The following is a 23,823-nucleotide window of genomic DNA, read 5'->3' as shown; positions in this document are numbered from 1 at the left end:
GCACTGTGCAACTCTTCCCTTCACGCTTTAGGCAGATGAAAAGTAATCATTTAGTAATTTTTCTCTGTTGAGATATGAATCCTAGTCCCCCATGAATTTTCACTCACTTTATTGACGGTTAGATTGCATATACTTAATGCTCATTTGATACGAGGGATAAGGGATAATTAATCTCGAGATTAAATATGAGATGAGTTTATCCCATGTTTGGTTGATAAAATAACGATATAACTAATCTCGGGATTACTTGTAGTGTTCTTTTTATTCCTATGGGAGGGTGGGATAACAATTCCGTAAAGACTAATAACGTGATAATTAAATCCGAGATAACTTATTTCCGAACCAAACGACCTCTTAAATCACATATTTTCTTAACTAAACCAATAAATCTTAGTAAACTATTTCAAGACACCTTAAAATAGGAGTAGGTAAAGTTATTGTAACACATGACAAAATCTATTGAGACTTTGAAGAGAATCTTTGAATAAGAGTCAAGAATGATGAAATGGAGATGGTAGGACCTCCATTTTCAATAGGTAGTGATAGGAAATGAAGGAAGCTGCAATGCCAAGCAAAGCAAAACCCCACACTTTAACCAAATATCTCTCTATCTTTCACCCACTCCACAAAAGCTAGAGAAAACATTTAAAAGTGGAGGAAGAAAAATTAGTCCTTCTTCTCATTTCATCATCATTTTCATCATGCCCCTTTTAGAAAATTCTTCCCCTTTTCCAAAATATAAAATTTTAAAAATATTTTTGAGAAAGATCTTCACTCTAAAATGCTGTTAAGCAATCAAACCAACAAGAAGTTTAAGTCAAAATAAATAAAAACATGAAAATCTCATAGTTAGTTATTATACTTAAAAACAAACTCTTCTTCTCATCTTGCTGGCTCTTTCCTATTAGTTCTTTGTGAACTTATTTTGTGTACATCGGCAATATAAAGAGTGTAATTTTATCTGTTGAAATAATTAATCTATCTTGTTTTCCTGGTTACTAATTCTATGTTTTATGAATTATTACTCGTAGTTATCTTTTAGTGACCAAATAGTATACAAACATTTACACGTTAAGTGCATAGAAGTTTAAGTACTTATTTTCTGCCCTTTCCATACTATATTAGTACATACATCTCACTTCTTTCCACCTACACAATTCCTATAGAAACTTCTCTAGTTCAATTGTAAGTCACTCAAATCCTTGTCCTCCCACCCCTTAAAGAAACCAGAAAGAAATGTTCCAAACCTCCAATGCCATGTTTGCACTTCAAGTAATATGCTATATGTACTAACACAATATTTTTTTAGCTTGTTCTTGCCTCCCAAACCTCCAAAAGAACCAAATAAAGCAACATCAAATGTGTATTTTTGATCTTTCATGTTGTTCTAGCTATAGCAAATTAGCACACAAGACATCAGCCTATCCCCTATTCCATTTCTTGATTTGAAAGAACTAGATTCTTGATTTTCCTTTTATGGGTTCCTTCAAGCAAACTTCAACAAGTTTTCTATACAATCCAAATATAAGTACAGATTCAGAATCTGAATTCTCTGGAATTCTTGAAATTCATGTCCACAATGCTAGGAACATTCACAACATTTGTATCTATGACAACCAAGATGTTTATGCCAAATTTTCCCTAACTTACAATCCTGATGAAGCCATGTCAACAAGGATCATAAATGGTGGTGGCAAAAATCCAGATTTCAATGAAGATTTAGCCATGAAAGTATCCCAAATCGACTCGATCCTCAAATGTGAAATATGGATGCTTAGTAGAGCTAAAACACTAATGGAAGATCAACTCTTGGGCTTTGCTTTAGTACCAATTTCTTCAATTATTGGTAAAGGGAAAACCACTCAAGATTTTAGCCTTTCTTCTACTGATTTGTTTCATTCCCCTGCTGGTACTGTCAAATTGTCACTTTTCTTGAATACCAACAACCCCATTTCAGTATCAAATAATCCTTCTTGTTCACCATCATCTTCTTCTTCTATAAGTTCTGAAGTTGTATTACTAGACAGAAACACATCTCAACTTGTTCTTGATCCGATCGAGTATTCAAGAATTGAGTTTCCTGAGATCAACTTAGTTAAAGAGAATCAAGAAATGGTGTCCCAATATTTTGACTTAGGTGGTTCATTTCTCCAACTTTCTGCATCATTTCACAGTCAACAACAGCAGCAGCCCGAGAATCATGACTACGAAATGGCTGCAATTAATCCATCAGAAGAAGAAGAAGAAGATGATGAAATTGCTGATGATGATCATGACTCAAATATTTCTCCAAAAGAAAGTATTCACAATTCTTGGTTCCTTAGCTCCTCATTGACAAGTACACTAAGTGAAGACAGGAACTCAGCAGGCTCATCACCAGATAAAAAGATAGATAAAAAGGTTTCGATTAAGAACGAAAACGAAGAAAGGAAAGAACCCCATGTGGTATTTTCAGCTCCATTAGGGAATATAATCAAGATTGATGCAGAACAATCAGCTATGCAGCAGCAAATAGTTGACATGTACATGAGAAGTATGCAGCAGTTTACTGAATCATTAGCAAAAATGAAGCTGCCTTTGGATTTGGATAAATCAGGAGCTGATCTTGATGATCAGAAAGATCATGTGATTCAGAATCATGGAAGTTCATCAGATATGAATAACAATAAGAGGAAAGAGAATTCAAGAGTGTTTTATGGTAGTAGAGCTTTCTTTTGAACGTCTATGTTTGATCATGGTATGCAAAATCTGGTTTTTAAACAGTATTTTGGTCATCCAAAGGTTGGTGCCACGTGACAAGGAGGTTAGTAGTTCGTGTCGTGGAAACAATCTCTTGCAAAAATGTAGGGTAAGATTGCGTACAATAGACCCTCGTGGTCCGACCCTTCTCCGGACCCCGCGCATAACGGGAGCTTAGTGCACCGGGCTGCCCTTTTTTATTATGGTCATCTAATATTCATCTTTTTATGTTGTGTTAAGTGTGACTAAGAGCGACATGACAAAAGTAACCTAAGTTATTCTCATATGAGAATTGTTCCCATTAGCCATTATCTCACAATCTCTTTTCAAGATCAGGTGTTTTATGTGATTTTGATTAATTTTTTCTTGCAATAGTTCCTAAATGGTAATTGGATTATGTTTGTATCAAGTATTTTCCGTTGAAAATAGTAGTCTTGTTTATTCCGATAATCGTTGATGCAGAAAAAACTAGTTCGGACATTATTAAATATGGAACTATAGAAATGAATTCAACTATGAAACAAAAAACTTGATTGCAAATTGACGATTCAAAATATTTAGGCCAAAATACCAAATGAAAATAGGACGATTTTTTTAAATTCCTAAAAAGGTACATATCTTGCCCGAATCTTTTTTCATAATGGTACGAAATATGAATAACAGATGGAAATGATATCAACTTATCAAGTAGCAACTTACAATGTATTTAAAGATTAACCAATCTGCTCAAATTTCAGGACATGACATCTTGAAGTTTAAACCTCATTGTACCATAAAGTTCAAAAATTATATCTAAAAATTTAAATTTTATGTACTGAATTTTAAATTAGCAGTTCAGAAATTCAGTCATGAATTTCAAATTAGTAGCTCAAAAATTTAGGATACTAAATCTTGAATTCCAAATTAGTAGGCCACAAATTCAGGATAAAAATATTCAGGATACTTAGTCCTGAAGTTTAGGTGAATTGACTCATCCTTAAATATATTATAAATTATGGATATATTTTAAAAAACAGGATTGGAAATGGCTACTAGAGCACTTCGCTCGAATAATACTATAGTTGGGCCTTGTTTTTGGGCTAGTTTGCTATTTCTCTGGGCCAACAAAATGTTCAGATATTTACGATCAAAAGATAGGGAAATTTTCGTAGTTACTTAGGAATTCATAAAATATTCCATAATCTACAACTTGTATTAGAATTACAAATTCTACAACAAAATATAAAAGATACACTCTAAAAATATTGTAGATTCCCTATTAATGAGGAATCCTATTTTGAAACGTATCCTTATTTGTTTGTAAAAATTCTCCAATTTATTAATATTGATTACCACTACAGGCACCCACATGCCTTAATTATTCGTGTATTATGCATCAATCAAATCATATCCCCTTGTATTATGCATCAATCATATCATATCCTTACCAAAAGAAACATGCCTTTGTTAGTTTTAATTTTTTTTTACGAGATTATTTCTCTCTATTAGAACTCCTATGCTATACACTATCCAAAAATCTCAAAGGATTTCCCAAATTTGATTCTTCTTCACCTCTCTGACAATGCAAAACCTTGTTCCCCCAAGTTCTTTTATAATATAATATTGTATATTTTTTAATATATACATGATATATATTATACTCTACGTAGTATATTTATTAATGATATTTTTTTCCCAGTTCAGTGTTTGTATATTGTATATTATGTATTATATATATACCATATATTATATATATATATATTATATTATATATTATTATATATTTTAATTATATAATATACATTTTGTACAAGAAATATACAATATACAATATATTAATGGAGAAATTAGGGGAAAATTAATATGATAGATACTTTTAGATGAGAGAGAATTTTAAAAGAGACTAACTTTAGTGTACGTGCGTTGCACGTGTGTTTTGCGTCAATCGGTATAAAATATATATAAGAAAAATAAATTATTGCATACATTGAAAAAATATCTTCTTAACATACAAAGATGATGAATTTAGTTGAATTATTTATATAATAGTTGTAATTATAATATCTTGTTAAATAAGATATAAATATGTTATGTTGGTATATCTCGCCTAACATCTCTTTGGAATACAAGTAATACAAATCTGACTATCAATTTGACCAATGACAGTATTATATTGCATAAATAAAAATTAAAAAAAAAATATAAGTTTTTAAAAATAATTGATATTGATAGATTCGTTAAATTTACATATCTAAAAACTACTTCAATAAAAATCTAAATATTTAGAAGGCATATAAAAAATTACGATTAAAAAAAAACTCGTTTGACTATCAAAATTCAAATACTGCCATATAAATGGGGGCGGAGGGAGTATATATTATGTTTTAAAGAAATAGTACATGATTGAAGGATAAGAGGATTTGTCAACGCTAAAGGATATGTTCATCCACAAATAATGACATGAGTTATAATTCTTAGTTTTATTGACAAATTAATGTTAAATATAATTTTATAAAAAAGTAAGGATGGTTCATTTCTTACATAAAATTAACATGAACCTCGACACTTTTTTAAGAAGAAATTAGATTGTATTCAAAGTAAAAACATAATATATTAAAATTTTAAAACGTAAATACAAAAGGGTTAAGAAAAGACTCATAAATTTTTGTTTGATAAGGAGCAATGTTCTCAAAAATTCCCATGCCAAAAGTAGTTAATTAGAATTTCCTTTTTAATAAATTATTTACTCTTTATTTACAATTCTATTACTTGTTGAAAAAATATTTTTTTTCTTTTATTTAGCTTAAATTTTAGGAAATGAACAAAATCTAATTATTTTTTGAAGGGATCTTTACACAAATAGCCGGTCATTTTCATTGTTTACTTTTTCTAGCTATAAACATAGATTATATATTGAATATACATAATTATACATATATAATACATAAATTATGCATATATTATATCTTCATCTGTCACGACCCAAAATTCTCACCTTCGGGATAGTGATGGCGCCTAACATTTCACTTGCTAGGCAAGCTAACGTTAAAATAATATAAGCCATTTTAAAATAATTTTTAAATTAATTAATAACAAAGAAACAAATACGGAAGTAAAGTCTAAAATGTAGTGAATAATCCATAATAATAGTGATGTCTAAATATCATTCCAGAATTGGTGTCACAAGTACACGAGCTACTAGAATAATACAAATAAAGGTCTGAATGAAAATAAAGCTGCCTGGAAGAAATACACAGCTTCAGAACTGCGAACGCCATGCAGCTATACCTCAAGTCTCCTGCGAATAGCTGAATCCGAGCAAATCTACTATACACAGCTGGGACCAACTCCGGTATCTGCACAAGAAGTGCAGAGTATAGTATGAGTACAACCGACCCCATGTACTCAGTAAGTGCCGCGCCTAACCTCGACGGAGTAGTGACGAGGCTAAGACATGTCACTTACATTAACATGTACGCAATAACAATAATAACAACAATAATAGAAATAAAACACGTATCTCTTTTTAACAGTTGAAGCCAACTCGACAGTCATAACCAATTGTTATTTCAATGAGTTTCAGTTGCGGCGTGCAACCCGATCCCACAATATATTCATATTCAATTCTGTTGTGGCGTGCAACCCGATCCCAATATATCATTTCAATCAATTCTGTTGCGGCGTGCAACCTGCTCCTCCAATATATTCATTTCAATTAATTCTGTTGCGGCGTGCAATCAATTCTGTTGCGGCGTGCAACCCGCTCCTTCAATATATTCATTTCAATCAATTCTGTTGCGGCGTGCAACCCGCTCCTCCAATTTATTCACTTTCATTTCCGTTGCGGCGTGCAACCCGCTCCTCCAATATATTCATTTACCAATTCTTATAAAAAAAATTACTCCAATAAATGCAACAATTAATATAAAATTATAAGACAACAAGCATACAATAATTATGATTTATTAGAAATAAATGATGACAAGTAATAATTAATTGTGAAAATTAAGGATGTAATAGGCATTTTAATAATTAGTATGCTAAACGTCAAGTGGCAATTAAGTCACATAAATCAAATAAGCATGTAGTAATTATAGCATAGATTCAACTATTCAAGGCATGATATTGAGCAAAGAACACGAGAGAAACTATTAATATAATAATTAATTCATGATTCAAAATAATTTATGATTTTTCAAGTGATTATGCAAACCATTAATTTGACAACGTATAGACACTCATCACCTCGCCTATACGTCGTTCACATGCATTTCACATAATAAATAATTTAAGGGTTCTATTCCCTCAAGTCAAGGTTAACCACGACACTTATCTCGCTTTGCAAACAAATTTCAAGATTCCAATACACCTTTGCCTCGCGAATTCGTGTCTGAAAGCTTCAAATCTAATCACAAACAATTCAACATACTCAACACGAATCGTATAAACTAATTCCATATGAAATTATAAATTTTTCGGATTAAAATTAGAAATTTATTTTAAAAATCAATAGTGGGACCCACATCTCGAATCCCAAAAAATTCACAAAATCCGAACACCCGTTCCGATACGAGTTCAACCATACAAATATTATCGAATTCCGACATCGGATTGCCTTTCAAATCCTCAATTAAAGTTTTGTTTGAAGATTTCTACCATTTTCAATCTAATCTTTACCCATTTGAACTCAACAATCTTCCCATAACCTTATTGGTACAAGCATGTATAACTAATACTCTAACATGCAAGAATCACATTCACAATCACCTATCTTTACCCAAACTCGAAATTGAAGAATAGGGGTTAGAACCTTACCTTTGGGGTGAAGATCTTGTGATAATTCCTTGTTGGATTTCAAAGTTTGCACAAGATTTTTGATGAACAAAGTACTTGAGCTTCTTTCTCTCTCTAAAACACTCTCACTTCTCTCTAAAATCATCAGATAATTGCCCCAAAATAAGCCCCAAAGCCTATTTATCAAAATGGGGCCGGGTTATAAAAATAGAAAAATTAACCCTCCAAAATCGGGTCTGCGGTCGCATAATGGACCGCAGAATGGGTATGCGGGTCGCACAATGCACCGCAGAATCAGTGCCCAAAAATGGGCTTCTCTGGACAGGTCTGCGACCAGTTTTGTGACCGCATAACTACTTCTGCGATCGCATAATAGTTCTTTGATTGCAGATTTGGCCGCAGACTCGCATTCTGCAAGCCTTTGGTAGTTTGGTCATAACTTCTTGTAGGAGTGTCCAAATGACAAACAGTTTAAAGAGTTAGAAACTAGACTCGAATATCTTTCATTTGTTAGGTAGATCATCATATAATTCATTATATATAGGTAGATATGCTCGTTCAAACTTTGGTCTTATGTCTACCCATTTGAAACTTTAGTCTATTATGAAATTTTCCAACTTGACTTAGACTTAGGCCTCTCCTTAGACCCCACATCACTTATAATGTGCCTCGTACACTTGCTATCATGTCCAATTGGTATCCATAATATTAATAGTCCTCAAATTAGAAGTAGAGTCCGCCCCCAAACACATAATATAACTTATCTCTTCTTTTACCCATTTCAATTTCCCGAATTTTTACTAACTCCCAAAATTTCCAAAAATTTCGCCAGAGTTTCCTTTGTAACTGGGCATATCCACCTGCCAGAGAATTCCAGAAACCAATCTAACAACACATACATAATCCAATCAATGTAACACAACATAAAAATAATACTAACAGTGGCATCATAAGCAATATATTACTAGAAAAGGAACGCCATTAACACCAACTATTCAGGTGATACGTAACTCATAGCAGGTAAGCTCTCAACATCTTCATAGAATATAGAGATGAACGTTTAAATTAAAGATGATATTTTTGGGTCATCATAATCTCCACCTCTAAAACAAACGTTCGTCCTCGAACAGAATTAGAGAAGTACGTGAGCTGGTGAAAAGATGTGGATATTTGCTCTGTATGTCCAAATCGGACTCCCAAGTAGCTGCCTCAATCGGTTGACCTCTCCATTGTACCCGAACTGAAGAATAACTCTTAGACCTCAACTGACGGACCTGCCGAGCTAGAATAGATACCGGTTCCTCCTCATAAGTCAAATCTTTGTCCAATTGAACTGAGCTGAAGTCTAACACATGGGATGGATCACCATGATATTTTCGAAGCATGGATACATGAAACACCTGATGAACTGCTGATAAACTAGGTGGTAGCGCAAGCCTGCAGGCTACTTCACCCACCCTTTCAAAAATTTCAAAGGGTCCGATATACCTAGGACTCAACTTGCCCTTCTTTCCGAATCTCATTACACCTTTCATAGGTAAAACTCAGAGCAATACTCTTTCTCCTGCCATGAATTCAACGTCACGAACCTTACGGTCGGCATAACTCTTTTGCCTAGACTGAGCTGTGCGAAGTCGATCTTGAATAATCTTGACCTTATCCAAGGCATCATGTACCAAATCGGTACCCAACAACCGAGCCTCTCCTGGTTCAAACCAGCCAACTGGTGAACGACACCGTATCCCGTATAATGCTTCATATGGAGTCATCTGAATGCTCAACTGGTAGCTGTTATTATAGGCAAACTCTACAAGTGGCAAGAACTGATTCCAAGAACCTCCAAAGTCTATAACACAAGCGCAAAGTATATCTTCCAATATCTTAATAGTGCGCTCTGACTGTCCGTCTGTTTGTGGATGAAATGTTGTACTCAACTCAACCCGTGTGCCTAACTCACGTTGTATAGCTCTCTAGAAGTGCGAGGTGAACTGTGTACCTCGATCAGAAATGATAGACACGGGCACACCGTGAAGGCGGACAATCTCACGAATATAAATTTCAGCTAACTGCTCTGAAGAATAGGTAACTGTCACTGGAATTAAATGTGCTGACTTGGTCAATCTGTCCACAATGACCCAAACTGCGTCAAAATTTCTCTGAGTCCGTGGGATCCCAACAACAAAATCCATAGTGATACGCTCCCACTTCCACTCAGGAATTTCTAACTTATGAAGCAAACCACCAGGTCTCTGATGCTCGTACTTAACTTGCTAACAATTCAGACACTGAGTTACATATGCAACTATATCCTTTTTCATTATCCTCCACCAATAATGTTGCCGCAAATCTTGATACATTTGGGCGGCACCCAGATAAATAGAATACCAGTAACTGTGGGCCTCTTCAAGAATTAATTCACGAAGCTCATCCATATTAGAAACACAAATACAATCCTGCATCCGTAGAACTCCATCATCTCCCACATCAACCTGCTTGGCACCACCGTGCCGCACCATGTCCTTAAGGACAAGCAAATGAGTATCATCATACCGTCGCTCTCTGATGCGCTCATATAAAGAAGACTAAGCGATTGTGCAAGCTAGAACCCATCTGGGTTCCGAAACATCTAACCTCTCGAACTGATTAGTCAAAGTCTGGACATCTGCAGCTAACAGTCTCACAATCATTCTACTTAAAGCATCGGCCACCAAATTAGCCTTTTTAGGGTAATATAAAATGGTGATATCATAGTCCTTCAACAGCTCCAACCATTTTCTTTGCCTCAAATTGAGATCTTTTTGTTTGAACAGATATTATAGATTACGAGGATTAGTAAATACATCACACGAGATACCGTAAAGGTAATGGGACCTACGTCTTGAATCTCGGAAAAACTCACAAAATCTGAATACTCATTCTGATACGAGTTCAACCATATAAAAATTATCGAATTTCGATATCGGATTGCCTTTCAAATCCTCAATTAAAGTTTTGTTTGGAGATTTCTACCATTTTCAATCCAATCTTTATCCATTTGAACTCAACAATCTTCCCATGATCTTATTGGTACAAGCATGTATAACTAATACTCTCACATGCAAGAATCACACTCACAATCACCTATCTTTATCCAAACTCAAAATTAAAGAATAAGGGTTAGAACCTTACCTCTTGGGTGAAGATCTTGTGATAATTCCTTGTTGGACTTCAGAGCTTGAACAAGATTTTTGATAAACAAAGTACTTGAGCTTCTTTCTCTCTCTAAAATACTCTCACTTCTCTCTAAAATTATTAGATAATTACCCCAAAATAAGTTCCAAAGTCTATTTATCAAAATAGGGTCGGGTTATGAAAATAAAAAAATTAACCCTCCGAAATCGGGTCTGCGGTCGCATAATGGACCGCAAAATGGGTATGCGGCTCGCACAATGCACCGCAAAATCGGTGCCCAAAAATGGGCTTCTCTGGACAGGTCTGCGACCAGTTATGCGGGCGCATAACCACTTTTGCGATCGCATAATGGTTCTGCGATCGCAGATTTGGCCGCAAACTCACATTCTGCTAGCCTTTGGTAATTTGGTCATAACTTCTTGTAGGAGTGTCCAAATGATGAACAGTTTGAAGAGTTAGAAACTAGACTCGAATATCTTTCATTTGTTAGGTAGATTATCATATAATTTATTATATATAGGTAGATATGCTCCTTCAAAGTTTGGTCTTGTGCGTACCCATTTGAAACTTTAGTCTATTATGAAATTTTCCAACTTGACTTAGATTTAGGCCTCTCCTTAGACCCTACATCACTTATAATGTACCTCGTACACTTGTTATCATGTCCAATTGGTATCCATAATATTAATAGCCCTCAAATGAGAAGTAGAGTCCGCCCCCAAACACATAACATAACTTATCTCTTCTTTCACCCATTTCAATTTCCCTAATTTTTACTAACTCCTAAAATTTCCAAAAATTTTGCCAGAGTTTCCTTTATAACTAGACATATCCACCTGCCAGAGAATCCAAGAAACCAATCCTAACAACACATACATAATCCAATCAATGTAACACAACATGAAAACAATACTAACAGCGGCATCATAAGCAATATATTACTAGAAAAGGAACGCCATTAACATCAATTATTCAGGTGATACGTAACTCATAGCAGGTAAGCTCTCAACATCTTCATAGAACACAGAGATGAACGTTTAAATTAAAGATGACATTTTTGAGTCATCACATCATCGGCTATTTTTAGTTTAAGTGGTTGGGTGAGCGGATGTTTGGGTTAATTCTTCTTTATTGAAAACATATTTTTCTCATTTATTTAAGTATGGATTTTAGGAATGCATGTTTTTATTTTTCTTTTATTTGCGTGAGGAATTTAGAAGTGTTCTATTTTTCTTTTAAAACTTGTTTTTTTTTACTTGTCGTAAGTATATTTCATAGTATTAGACAAAGTTTTAATTACACTCAGTATATGTCTTTTTATTTAAATTTAAAATTGCTAAATACTTTGAGGATAATTCCGTCCTTTCTTGAAAAAATAATTTTTTATTTACGTTTAGGATATTTTTATTTTTCGTAAAAAACATATTTTGGAACTTTGACATAAAAGAAATAAGATAATGAACATATTTCAAAGGATCAAATTAACAATAGAATGTTGCTTTGATATCTTTTGGTTGCCAGAAAGGAAGAGAAAGTTTTAAAGGCTCTTTTTTTTCTTTTACTGCTTGATAAGCAGCAAAATTAAAGTTTCTCACAACAAAAATAGATAGATTTTCCTTCTTACGCAATTTTGAGAATTAAAGTTGAAATACAAATGCCTAACTATTAGTTTAGTCCAAGATACATTTTCTTTGTTAAAAAGATGTAGAAAAAGTCAAAGTTGGATAATTTTAGTAAACTTCAAAAGTTCTAAATATATTAGGACATCTTAAATTAAATAATTCAAATAAGGAAATATCTAATAATCTAATTTTTAGTTGATTTCAAGTCAAATGACTATTTTATTTAATGTGAACTCTATTTTAAAAGGGTAAAAAAGGCAAACGACATTTCGTTAAGGGCCTCCGTGCTTTTAATATAGTATAGATATATTAGGATATATTTTAGGTGAGATAATCTCAAGAGATATATATTAAGAATATGAAAAGTTGTAAATTTTAAATTAAATTGTATTATATGTAATTTTATCAAAGCAGTTGTAGGAAACTTAAATAAATGTTAAAAATGTTGTATTCTATGTAAATTCCTCCAAAGGATATAAATCCGAGAGGAGAAGAAATTGCTTTGGACTCTTTCCATTTTTGCAATAACTAGGTAAACAAGTAAACTAACCAAAATTGGAAACATCTTAATTAGATTGTGGTAATGAGATTACTAATAAAAAGAATTTTTTATATGACTTAATTAGATAATAACAATAAGAGTGAAGAGGTAAAATTATCTCTTTGTGGCATATAAAATAATTAATTTTCCATTATAGTATAGTATATTATTAGTTCCTCCTATGATACTAACAAACCAAACTCAGTTGTTAGACTTGCTTAACCTAGATATATTTAGGTACATTTTCCACGCTCACCTAATTGAGAATTTAATATCCTTTGACGATATATTCATTGACGATGTAAATATTTTTTTTCACAGTTAGTGTAGTGTGTAGTTTTACATATCTTTTTTCTTTTTCAAATTTGTCCACCATCGTCTACGTAAACAATACGTGTAATTATGGGCAAAGCTAGGAGAAAGGGAGTTCATTCGAAAAATTACGCTGTATATAAGGTCTCAAATTTTAATTTTTTGTATATACTATAGATGATGAATCTCTTTAATGTCTTTCTGTGTAATGCTAATAAAATATGGATTCAACATTTAACCAAGAATAATTAAAATGTTGTGTTCTATAATTTACTGTATATTACAAAATGATGGATCATAATTGTAAACAAACATTAATCTCGTTGTCTGATCTCCTTTCCTTTCTAGTTGTTAGAAAAGATTGATAGATTATTAATACTTTTTGCTATTACCTATTTATAACATGATGCAATAGACGATTATCAAATAAGGTAATTATTTTAATATATATGTAACAAAATCCATTGTATAAGGTAATTCTTTTAATATACTTGCAACAAAATCCTTTGTTTATATAGTAATTATTTCAATATGCTTGCAATAAAATCCATTATAAAGTAAATAATTTAACTTCTTGGATAAAAGCCTTTAATATATAGTACAAATTTGGCTCTCTATCTTATTTATATCTTTGCTCTTTGTATATTAAACAACGCTGGCTTCTAATTGCCTTAAACAATCATATAAAATCATTACTTTTTGTCCCCAAATTTAGACTTTGTGAATACCATGTGCCACTTTATGTAAATAAAAAAACAAAAAAGTGGCTAGGTAGTGTGGGAGATGGGAATTTAATTATATCAACAAATATTCCCTCCATTGACACTATTTGTAATATTCTTTTTACAATTTTCAAGTTATTCATACTTTAAATATATATAAAAAAATTCATATACCGTTAATGCATAAAACTTAAATTAGAAAAATAGAACCAAAAAGAGTAAGTCAAATTTAAAATAATATGTGCCTCAATTACGGTTAAAAATAAAAATATAGTAGGACCAAAAGCATACATCAAATTCTCTTCTCTAATATAGCACCTGTGAATGTAGCCAAAGTAGGGCCAACCTAAAATAACATAGGTATAACACTAAAAGTATACTTCAAAATTTTCTTCTCCAATAAATGTAGTATGGTTAGTATTCAAATCCGAGTAGAAAAACAAAAAGCAAGCGATTTTTTAAATTTATTTAAATAAATTAAAAGCTTAATTGGAATAAATTAAATAAATTATACGTAGATACTAAATGATATAATTGGAATATGCGCAAATAAATTCAAACACCACTAATATTATCTTCTCTAAAATACTATCTTCCAACTAAGCATTAACATGAAGTATGAGTTGGAAAAGGGAAAAAGGAAAAAGGAAAAAGGAAAGAAGGGGAATCAATAGTGACTAGAACGTGAGATATAGTTTGAATTGAAGTTAGTTAGGTGTGTGCAAGAAAAATTGAAAGGTCAAATGTACGAAAAAAATCAAGTTGTGATTTGACTTTACTCAGGTTTAATTAAAACTATAAAAATTGATTATATTTAGTTTATTTTATATTGAAAAAGTTTTTTGAATCAAAACGAGTCAAACTAACAATAATAGTATAGATAATATAAATAGGTATAATATCGAGACAAGATGAATTGCACGGATTCTAGGTTAGTAAGCTTCTGAAAAAGTGTGCTTATGACATATTAGGTAAATCTATGTCAAAAAGGAAGAGAAAAATAAAATGTTATAGAAAGTCATAACGCTAGTACACATGATATCTAAGTTTATGGTGAAATACACCCAATGTTCACGTGAATTCAATTAAAAAAAACAAAAAAAAAACCATGAAAACAATAATAGTATAACTGCTTCCAAAAATAATAACCGACAAAATATATATTTAGAGCCTATTTGAATTATCTTATTTTAAGTGCTTTTAAATCAAAATAATTTTTTAAGTCATTTTGTAGTGTTTAAATAAAGTAAAAAAAATATTTTTAACCGATAAAATATATATTTAGAGCCTATTTGAATTGTCTTATTTTAAGTGCTTTTAAATTAAAATAATTTTTTAAGTTATTTTATAGTGTTTGAATAAAGTAAAAAAAATATTTTTAATCACTTGTTTTTAAGTTAAAAGGACTAAAAGAAAACAAACGGCAAAAACCAAAAGCTAAAATTATTAAGTTAACTTAAAATAAGCTACACTATATATTAAACCTCCAATTTTGACAATCAACAGAACAAACAAAAAACACATACCTTCCTCACAGTACAAGTCTTCAACTTGTAGAGCTTTGCAAAAATCTTTCCAAAATTCCCTTTACTTTCTTCTTCTCTTCTCTTCAACACCCATTTTCAAAATCATAATCCACATTTGTATGATCCGAATCACAAAATGATACCAAGAAAGAACAACATGGGTCGGGTTTCCCCATTGTTACTGGTGTTACTCGCATTAGGTTTCTTCTTCGCAACGTACAATTTAGTCGCAATGATAATTCACAACAAGGTCGGTAGAAGTAACAGTACTGAAGAGTTCGACCCGGTTCCGAAATCGGGTCTGTCGGGTTTAAAAGCCAGCGGGCGGAAATTCCACGTGGCATTGACGGCGACCGACGCGCCGTACAGTAAGTGGCAGTGTAGGATCATGTATTATTGGTATAAGAAAATGAAGGATCGGGCTGGATCAGATATGGGTGGGTTTACTCGGGTTTTGCATTCGGGCAAACCCGATAATTTGATGGAGGAGATTCCTACTTTTGTTGTTGACCCCCTTCCTGAAGGATTGGATCGGGTCAGTATATGTTTGTTTTTTTAATGTGAATTTAAGAATTATTTGTTTTTTTGTGTGTTGTGTTCAATTTTGTGTTTTTTTGGATAAAAAGATAACAGAATGATGTTTTGTTTTGTTTTATGGTTAAATTTGGAAGAATTTAATTTATATACACTAACCGTCAATGAATTTTATTGATAGACTTATCACTTATCTATAATTACTTAATAAATGACCTGATTGTAAACGTACATTGCATAGAACTTAAACTCTCGATAGGATTTACGTTATGGCTGACAATGTAAAAGATCATGTTACATTATTAGTGAATTTTAACATGTGATAGTAGGTCAGTTACCATTTTTATCAGTATACCGATTAATATTATCGAGGATTTACTTGTATTACCTAATAACTGACCTGATTATATAATATTTTCTTGCACCGTTAGTGTATAGAACTTATTGGATTTTGGGGGAGTGAGTTTCAGTTGCTTATGCAAAGAATTAGTTTTATTGGATTTTGGGTATTTTCGAAAAAATAGAAATTTATTAGTTTTGGGTATGTGGCAATTTGTGTATCGTCACTTGTGTATTGTTCTGTGGTATGGAATTTGAACAATAATGTGGTCTTTTGGTCAATGAAGTGGAGGAGAACCATGATGCCTCATGCTCAATTCGAGGCAAAAACAATAAGCAATTCTTCTTATTTGCCTAAGCCTTGGTAGGCAAAATTACGTGCTAGTGGAAGTTAGCAGGTACCTGATAGAATAATCAGGTGCATGCAAGCTGGGCCGGACACAACCGCGTCACAAACAAAAAAAGAAAGGAAGATATTTGCACACCCTTTTAAGCTTTATTTAGGATTTAGTTGGGGTTGAGTGGTTGAGACTCTGAGGAAGTTATTTTCAGTTTCTCTTATTTAAAATTAGTTCTTTCCTAGGGCTCAAAGTACATTTGATCTTTTGGGAAACTTTAGTCAATGACATTGCCTTGGCTGTTCAAAATTTTTCGTTGTTCAAGGAAATTATTTGGTCTACACAAGTAGTTGTGTCAGAGGGAAACTTAGAGTCATTTCCTTAGAAGCTAAAGCCTAGAAGAGGAAGATGATTTAACTTTTCCTCTTTCAAAGTTTTAAAAATGGAGCAACACACGGTCATCTTCTGTTTGAAAACCATGGGGAGCCTCGAGTAGTTTACTGGAAATTGAGTTGTCGCGACAATATCTTCAATTTCTTCAAAAGCTCTGGTTCTCTGTGTTTAATTACTTTTCTAATCCTAACTTGTAGTCTTCTAAATTTTTTCCATTTTATCTCCAGGGTTATATTGTCCTTAACAGACCCTGGGCTTTTGTTCAATGGCTGGAGAAGGCACCAATTGAAGAAGAGTAAGTCAGTACTCTGGATAATGTATTCCACTTCCTCTTGTATGCATATGGTCTGAACAGTACAATATGCTATGACTGATGCAGATACATTCTAATGGCAGAGCCCGACCATGTATTTGCAAATCCCTTGCCAAACTTGGTTCTTGGCGATCACCCAGCTGCATTCCCCTTTTTCTACATAAAACCATCTGAACATGAGAAAATTATACGAAAATATTATCCAGAGGAGCTGGGCCCAGTGACTAATGTTGATCCAATTGGAAATTCTCCAGTAATAATTAAAAAGGTTAGCTTTAATATGCTGAACCAAACAGTATTCTTTTGTTGCCGGCAAAGGTCTTTTTAGTAACTTGCCTGCTGAATGGCATTAAGTATACTGTATACTATCTGATGACGATGCTGTTTGATCTCATTATTCAGTCTAGTTCTATTGGGTGCTCATTTTACTCTGGTTCATTTAATCATTTTTCTGTTTTCTGTCTTGCCCTTCTGATTGTTTCAGTCCATTTTGGAGAAAATTGCTCCCACATGGATGAATGTTTCCTTGAGGATGAAAGACGATCCAGAAACTGACAAGGCTTTTGGCTGGGTTCTAGAAATGTGATGTTTATGTTTCTCGTTTCTATTGATGCTCATAGTAGATAATATGTTTGATCACTAACAAAATCTAAAATTTTGTTTGTATGTCCTCGTTCCAGGTACGGCTATGCTGTGGCATCCGCTTTACATGGTGTACGGCACATTCTTCGTAAGGACTTCATGCTACAGGTCTACAAGAGCTAAATGAAACTATTATTTTTCATTACGTTATGCTGAACTAATACCTGGCTAACAAACATCATTCACTTTCAGCCCCCATGGGATCTGGAAGTTGGCAAGCGGTTCATCATTCATTATACCTATGGATGTGATTATAATATGAAGGTAAATTGATCACTTCCTCAGATTCCATTCTCGACGACACAGTACTTGATTGGCATAAGTTCTACAACAAACATTGTTCTGGTGGTTGGTCATTTAATCCTTTTGATGATTAAACAGGGAGAGTTGACATATGGAAAGATTGGTGAATGGAGATTTGACAAAAGATCTTACCTTCGCGGTCCTCCACCAAAGAATCTCACTTTGCCCCCTCCAGGGGTTCCCGAAAGTGTGGTATGTTTAAACCTTCTGTTCACAGCTTTAAAGTATGTTGGAGAACTATTAACTGAAAAAAGTGCTTGGGAATCGATCAAATTGCATTTTTGTGGACTTAAAAATTGAGATAACAGATTTATATGCTATGTAAAAACAGAAGCTATCTGTAGTTCTGACATTGTCCCGTTGCATTTGTTTTGCATACTTCTGTCTGATTGACTTCCTTTTTTGATGTGGTCAAAAGCTACTAGCTTATGTTATGGCTTCCCTTGCTTCCTAGCTTTGTTTATCGCATATGGTCATTGCTATATATCTTTTTTCTATCAGTGAAGTCTGTGGCTATAGAATTTTAAGCAATAACTTGATGGTTTTCCTCGAGTTATTCATGCCGGGATGAAAGCTGTGGGATGGACTAATGGGAATGGAGTGACTACTATCATTCAAATCTAATTCTCTTGCGTACCCGCTGTTGTTTTTATATTTTACTGCCATTGAAAAGACTACTAAATATATGTCTCTACCTACCTGCTTCATTTAGAACCTGACATATCTGCCTCAGTTAGAGTGTGACATGTCTGTTCGTACCCATTCCTCATGGCTTGTTAGATCCAAAGCGTGTCAGTTTTTTCTCATTTTTCCTTATCAATAACGTGCCTGTGAACAATTGAACATTTGATATGAAGGCGATTAAAGCTCAGAGTAACGGTTGATGCACGGAGGCATGCATGTTATATCACTACACGCATAGATCACGTGTCCTGCATGCAATATTCGGAAAAGAAAAGATGCATGTAGGTGCTTATCACTGCTCGTGTCCTTTTCTTTTTGCAGGTAAGATTAGTGAAGATGGTTAACGAAGCTACTGCTAATATCCCTGGATGGGAAACAGAGTGAGAATGAGTTAAACCCGACATATGTACTTACCTATATTTATACTTTGCTCATTTTGTGAAGGCCAATGCATGTAAAGGGTGCCCAATTTTTGTCAGGCTTCAAGATGGATAATCTTTAGAGCAATATATGATTTAAACAAGCAAAATAGATATGGTGCCGTACTAGATAAGTTCTGTCATTAGATATTCTTCTTTCTCCCTCCATGGCACTTTTGGACTAAACTATAGAGATAGTATTCTTTTTGTAAAATTATGTTGCTGAAATGTCTTTTAAGTGTAACAGGAGATGTGACGAGCTAAATGAGGACTCAAAAAGTTTCTTTGAACCTACTCTCAAAAATGCTGATTACTGTTCAAGAAAACTTGAGTTTCTTTTGCTGAAGTTGATGAGTTGCCTATGGTTTTTAACAAGGCAATATCTGTAGTTGTATTATAACAACAACCCAGTAAAATCCCACAAGTAGGATCTAGGGAGGGTAGTGTGTACGTAGACCTTACCCCTACCCAGGGGTAGAGAGGTTGTTTCCGATAAACTCTCAGTTCAAGATGACGAAAAGAGACAATAGATAAGTAGCAGCAACAAAAAGCAGTAAAATAATAACAGTATCGTAAGAACCCGAAAATATATGGAAAAACAATAACAATAACCAGTAATAAAAGCTCGATACTATGAAAAAGGGAAAATAGTGTGAACATTACATTAACCACTAGCAGTGCAACTCAAAACACTATCAGACTAGCTTCACATTTGGTACGAAGTAGAAAAACGCTCAACTACCTCCTAACTTCAACCCTAATGCTCGACCTCCATACCTTCCTATCAAAGTCGTGCCATGTCTTGCCTGTTCACCTCTCCCAAATTCTTCTTAGGCTGCTTTCTACCTCTTCTCATACCTGCCAAAGCCAACCGCTCACACTTCCTTAGGGCCATAAAACTGGAATTTCGTCTATTTCGCCCACGCCAAATGTATGGGTCCGGGCCAACGGACCCGGATCGCCTAAGATTTTGCCAGCCCATCAAAAATGACCTAAGGAACAATAGTCATTGCCTCGCCGTGACTGTTACTCGTTTTTTTTTCCTGCGTTTTAGGGCAATAAAACTGAAATTCGCCCGATTTTTAAATTTTTTGTGTTAAAGTCCACGCCATCTGCATGGGTCCGGGTGACCATACCCGGATCACCTAAATTTTCTTCAGCCCATAAAAAACAACCTAAGAAACAATAATCATCGCCTAGCCATGATCGTTCCTCATTTGTTGGCATTTTAGGGTTATAAAACTTGAATTCCGTCCGACTACCAGATTTTCGTGTGCTATAGCCCATGCCATTTGCCCGGACCCGAATCACCTAAAAATTTGTCGGCCCATAAAAAATGACCTAAGGAACAATAGTCATCGCCTCGTCGTGACCATTCCTTATATTTTGGCGTTTTGGGGCCATAAAATCGTAATTCTGCCTGATTCTCAGATTTTTATGTGTTATAACCTACGCCATCTCGGATCACCTAAAATTTTGTTGGCCCATAAAAAACGATCTAAGGAACAATAGTCATCGTCTTGCCATGACCGTTCCTAATTTTTTTTGGCATTTTAGGGCTATAAAACAAGAATACCGCCCGATTTTTATATTTTCGTGTGCCATAACCCATGCCATTTTCATGGATCCGGACGACCGGAACAGGATCACCTAAAATTTTATCGGCTCATAAAAAATGACCCAATTAACAATAGTCATTGCTTTGTAGTGACCATTTCCGTGTGCTATTGCCAACACTATCTGCATGGTTTCGGGTGACCGGACCCGTATCGCCTAAAATTTTACCGGACCATAAAAAATGACCTAAGGAACAATAGTCATCGCCTCGCCATGACCGTTCCTCTTTTTTAGGCGTTTTAGGGTAATAAAACTAGAATTTCGTCCGATTCTCAAATTTTCATGTGTTTAGCCCACGCCATCAGCATGATTCCGGCCGATCGGACCCGCATTGTCTAAAACTTTTTCGGCCCACCAAAAACGATCTAAGAAACAATAATCATCGCCTCGCCATGACCGGTCCTCATTTTTTGGCGTTTTAGGGCCATAAAACTGGAATTCTGCCTGATTCCAAGATTTTCGTGTCCTATAGCCCACACAATCTGCATGGGTCCGGGTAACCGAACACGGATCGCCTAATATTTTTTCGGCGCATAAAAAAAAACCTAAGGAACAATAATCATCGCCTCACCATGACTGTTCCTCGTTTTTGGCGTTTTAGGGCCATAAAAATAAAATTTCGCCTATTTTTCAGATTTTCGTGTGCTATAGCCCATGCCATCTTCATGGGTCCGGGCGACCGGTCCCAAATTGCCTAAAGTTTTGTCGACCCATAAAAAACGACCTAAGAAACAATAGTCATCTCCTCGCCATGATCGTTCCTCTTTTTTGCTTTTTAGGGCCATAAAATAAAATTCCGCTGGATTCCTAGATTTTTGTGTGCCACGCCATCTGCATGGATGCGGCGATCGGACACGGATCACCTAAAATTTTGTCGGTCCATAAAAAATGATCTAAGGAACAAATAATCATCGTTTCACTATGACCGTTCCTTTTTTTGTTTTGTTTTTTGCTTTTTAGGGCCATAAAAAGGAAATTCTGCCAGATTCTCAAATTTTCGTGTTCTATAGCCCACATCATCTGCATGGGTCCAGGTGACCCGACTCGAGTTGCCTAATTTTGCCGGTCCATCAAAAATGACCTAAGGAACAATAGTCATCGCCTCGCCATGACCGTTTCTATTTTCTTTTGGCATTTTAGGCCCATAATATTGGAATTTCGTCTGATTCTCATATTTTCGTGTGCTTTAGCGTACGCCATCTGTATGGATACGGGCGACAGGACCCGGATCGCCTAAAATTTTGCCGGCCCTAAGGAGTAATAATCATCGTCTCACCGTGACCGTTCCTCATTTTTTGGTGTTTAAGCCATAAAACTGGAATTCCTCTTGATTTCCAGATTTTCATGTGTTATAGCCGACCCAATCTGCATGGGTCTGGGGTACCGGATCCTAATCACCAAAAATTTATAAAATATGACCTAAAGAACAATAGTCATTGCCTTGCTATGACCGTTCCTCAGTTTTTAGTGTTTTAGGGCCATAAAACTAGACTTTCTCCCGATTTCCAGATTTTCGTGTGCTATAGCCCACGCCATTTGCATGGGTCCAGTCGACCGGACTCAGATCGCCTATAATTTTTCGGGCCATAAAAAATGATCTAAGGAACAATAGTCATCGCCTTGCCGTAACCATTCCTCTTTTTTTGGCTTTTTAGGGCCATAAAACTTAAATTCCGCCCGATTTTCCAAATTTTCTTGTGCTATAGCCCACGCTATCTGCATGGGTCCGGGCGATTGGACCTGGATCGCCTAAAATTTTGCTGACCCATCAAAAACAAACTAAGGAACAATAGTCATTGCCTCGCCATAATCATTCCTCGTTTATTGGCATTTTAGGGCCATAAAATTAGAATTATGTTCGATTCCCAAATTTTTGTGTGCTATAGACCACACTATATGCTTGGGTCCGGTCGCCCGGGCCCGGATCGCGTAAAAGTTTGCCGTCCCACAAAAAACGACCTAGGGAACAATAGTCATAGTCTCGCCATGTACGCTCCTCATTTTTTGACGTTTTAGGGGCATAAAATTGGAATTCCGTCTGATTCTCATATTTTTATGCGCATAGCCCACGCTATTTGCATGGGTCCGGACGACCGGACCCGAATCATCTAAAAGCTTTTTGGCCCACCAAAAATGATCTAAGAAATAATAGCCATCATCTCGCCATGACCGTTCCTCTTTTTTGGCGTTTTAGGGCCATAAAAGTAGAATTCCGCACGATTTTCAATTTTATGGTCATCCGCATGGTTGCGGGCGACCGGACCCGGATCGTCTAAACTTTTATCGGCCCATAAAAAACGACCTAAGGAACAATAGTCATTTCCTCGCCATGATCGTTTCTTGTTTTTGGTGTTTTAGGGCCATGAAACTAAAATTCTCCCCGATTCCAAGATTTTCGTGTGTTATAGCCCATGCAATTTGCATGGCTCCAGGAGACCGAACACGGATCGCCTAATAGTTTTCTGGCGCATAAAAAAACCTAAGGAACAACAATAATCGTCTCGTCGTGACCGTTCCTCATTTTTGGCATTTTATGGCCATCAAAATGGAATTTTGCCCGATTTTCAAATTTTTTTTGGGCTATAGCCCACGCCATCTGCATGGTTCCGGGCGACCGGTTCTGGATTGCCTAAAATTTTGTCGACCCATAGAAAAATACCTAAGGAACAATAGTCATTCCCTCGCCATGACCGTTCCTCTTTCTTTGTTTTTAGGTCCATAAAAATGGAATTCAGCCAAATTTTCAAATTTTTGTGTTCTATAGCCCACACCATTTTTAATGGGTCCGGACGCCGGACCCGGATAGCCTAAAATTTTGCCGGTGCATCAAAAAGA

The 23,823-nt window shown here is 34.8% G+C and overlaps 3 protein-coding genes across 3 annotated transcripts in view; 2 read left to right on the top strand and 1 right to left on the bottom strand.

Annotated features, from left to right (window-relative positions):
- Window positions 1-928: 928 nt before the first annotated feature.
- LOC104115904 (uncharacterized) lies at window positions 929-3,148 on the top strand. The gene has a single exon (XM_009626625.4). The coding sequence runs from the start codon at window positions 1,477-1,479 to the stop codon at window positions 2,716-2,718; it is 1,242 nt and encodes a 413-aa protein (XP_009624920.1). The 5' UTR covers window positions 929-1,476; the 3' UTR covers window positions 2,719-3,148.
- A 6,504-nt stretch (window positions 3,149-9,652) lies between these two features.
- LOC104115906 (rho GTPase-activating protein 7-like) overlaps window positions 9,653-23,823 on the bottom strand; it is a 41,236-nt gene continuing 27,065 nt past the window's right edge. Inside the window, exon 20 of the mRNA XM_070188584.1 lies at window positions 9,653-9,666. The gene's annotated coding sequence lies outside the window, so the exon portion shown is untranslated. The remainder of the gene's footprint in view (window positions 9,667-23,823) is intronic.
- Window positions 15,385-19,661, top strand: LOC104115905 (hydroxyproline O-arabinosyltransferase NOD3). Its single transcript, XM_009626626.4, has 8 exons — window positions 15,385-15,941; window positions 17,238-17,305; window positions 17,390-17,591; window positions 17,808-17,905; window positions 18,004-18,073; window positions 18,158-18,229; window positions 18,347-18,460; window positions 19,274-19,661. Exons 1-8 carry the CDS (start codon window positions 15,543-15,545, stop codon window positions 19,334-19,336), a joined length of 1,086 nt encoding a protein of 361 aa, XP_009624921.1. The 5' UTR covers window positions 15,385-15,542; the 3' UTR covers window positions 19,337-19,661.

Source organism: Nicotiana tomentosiformis, chromosome 11 (assembly GCF_000390325.3).
Source record: "Nicotiana tomentosiformis chromosome 11, ASM39032v3, whole genome shotgun sequence".
In the NCBI taxonomy this organism is placed as follows: domain Eukaryota; kingdom Viridiplantae; phylum Streptophyta; class Magnoliopsida; order Solanales; family Solanaceae; genus Nicotiana; species Nicotiana tomentosiformis.
Note: the sequence above shows the minus strand (reverse complement) of the source record. Positions and strands in the feature narration are given on the sequence as shown.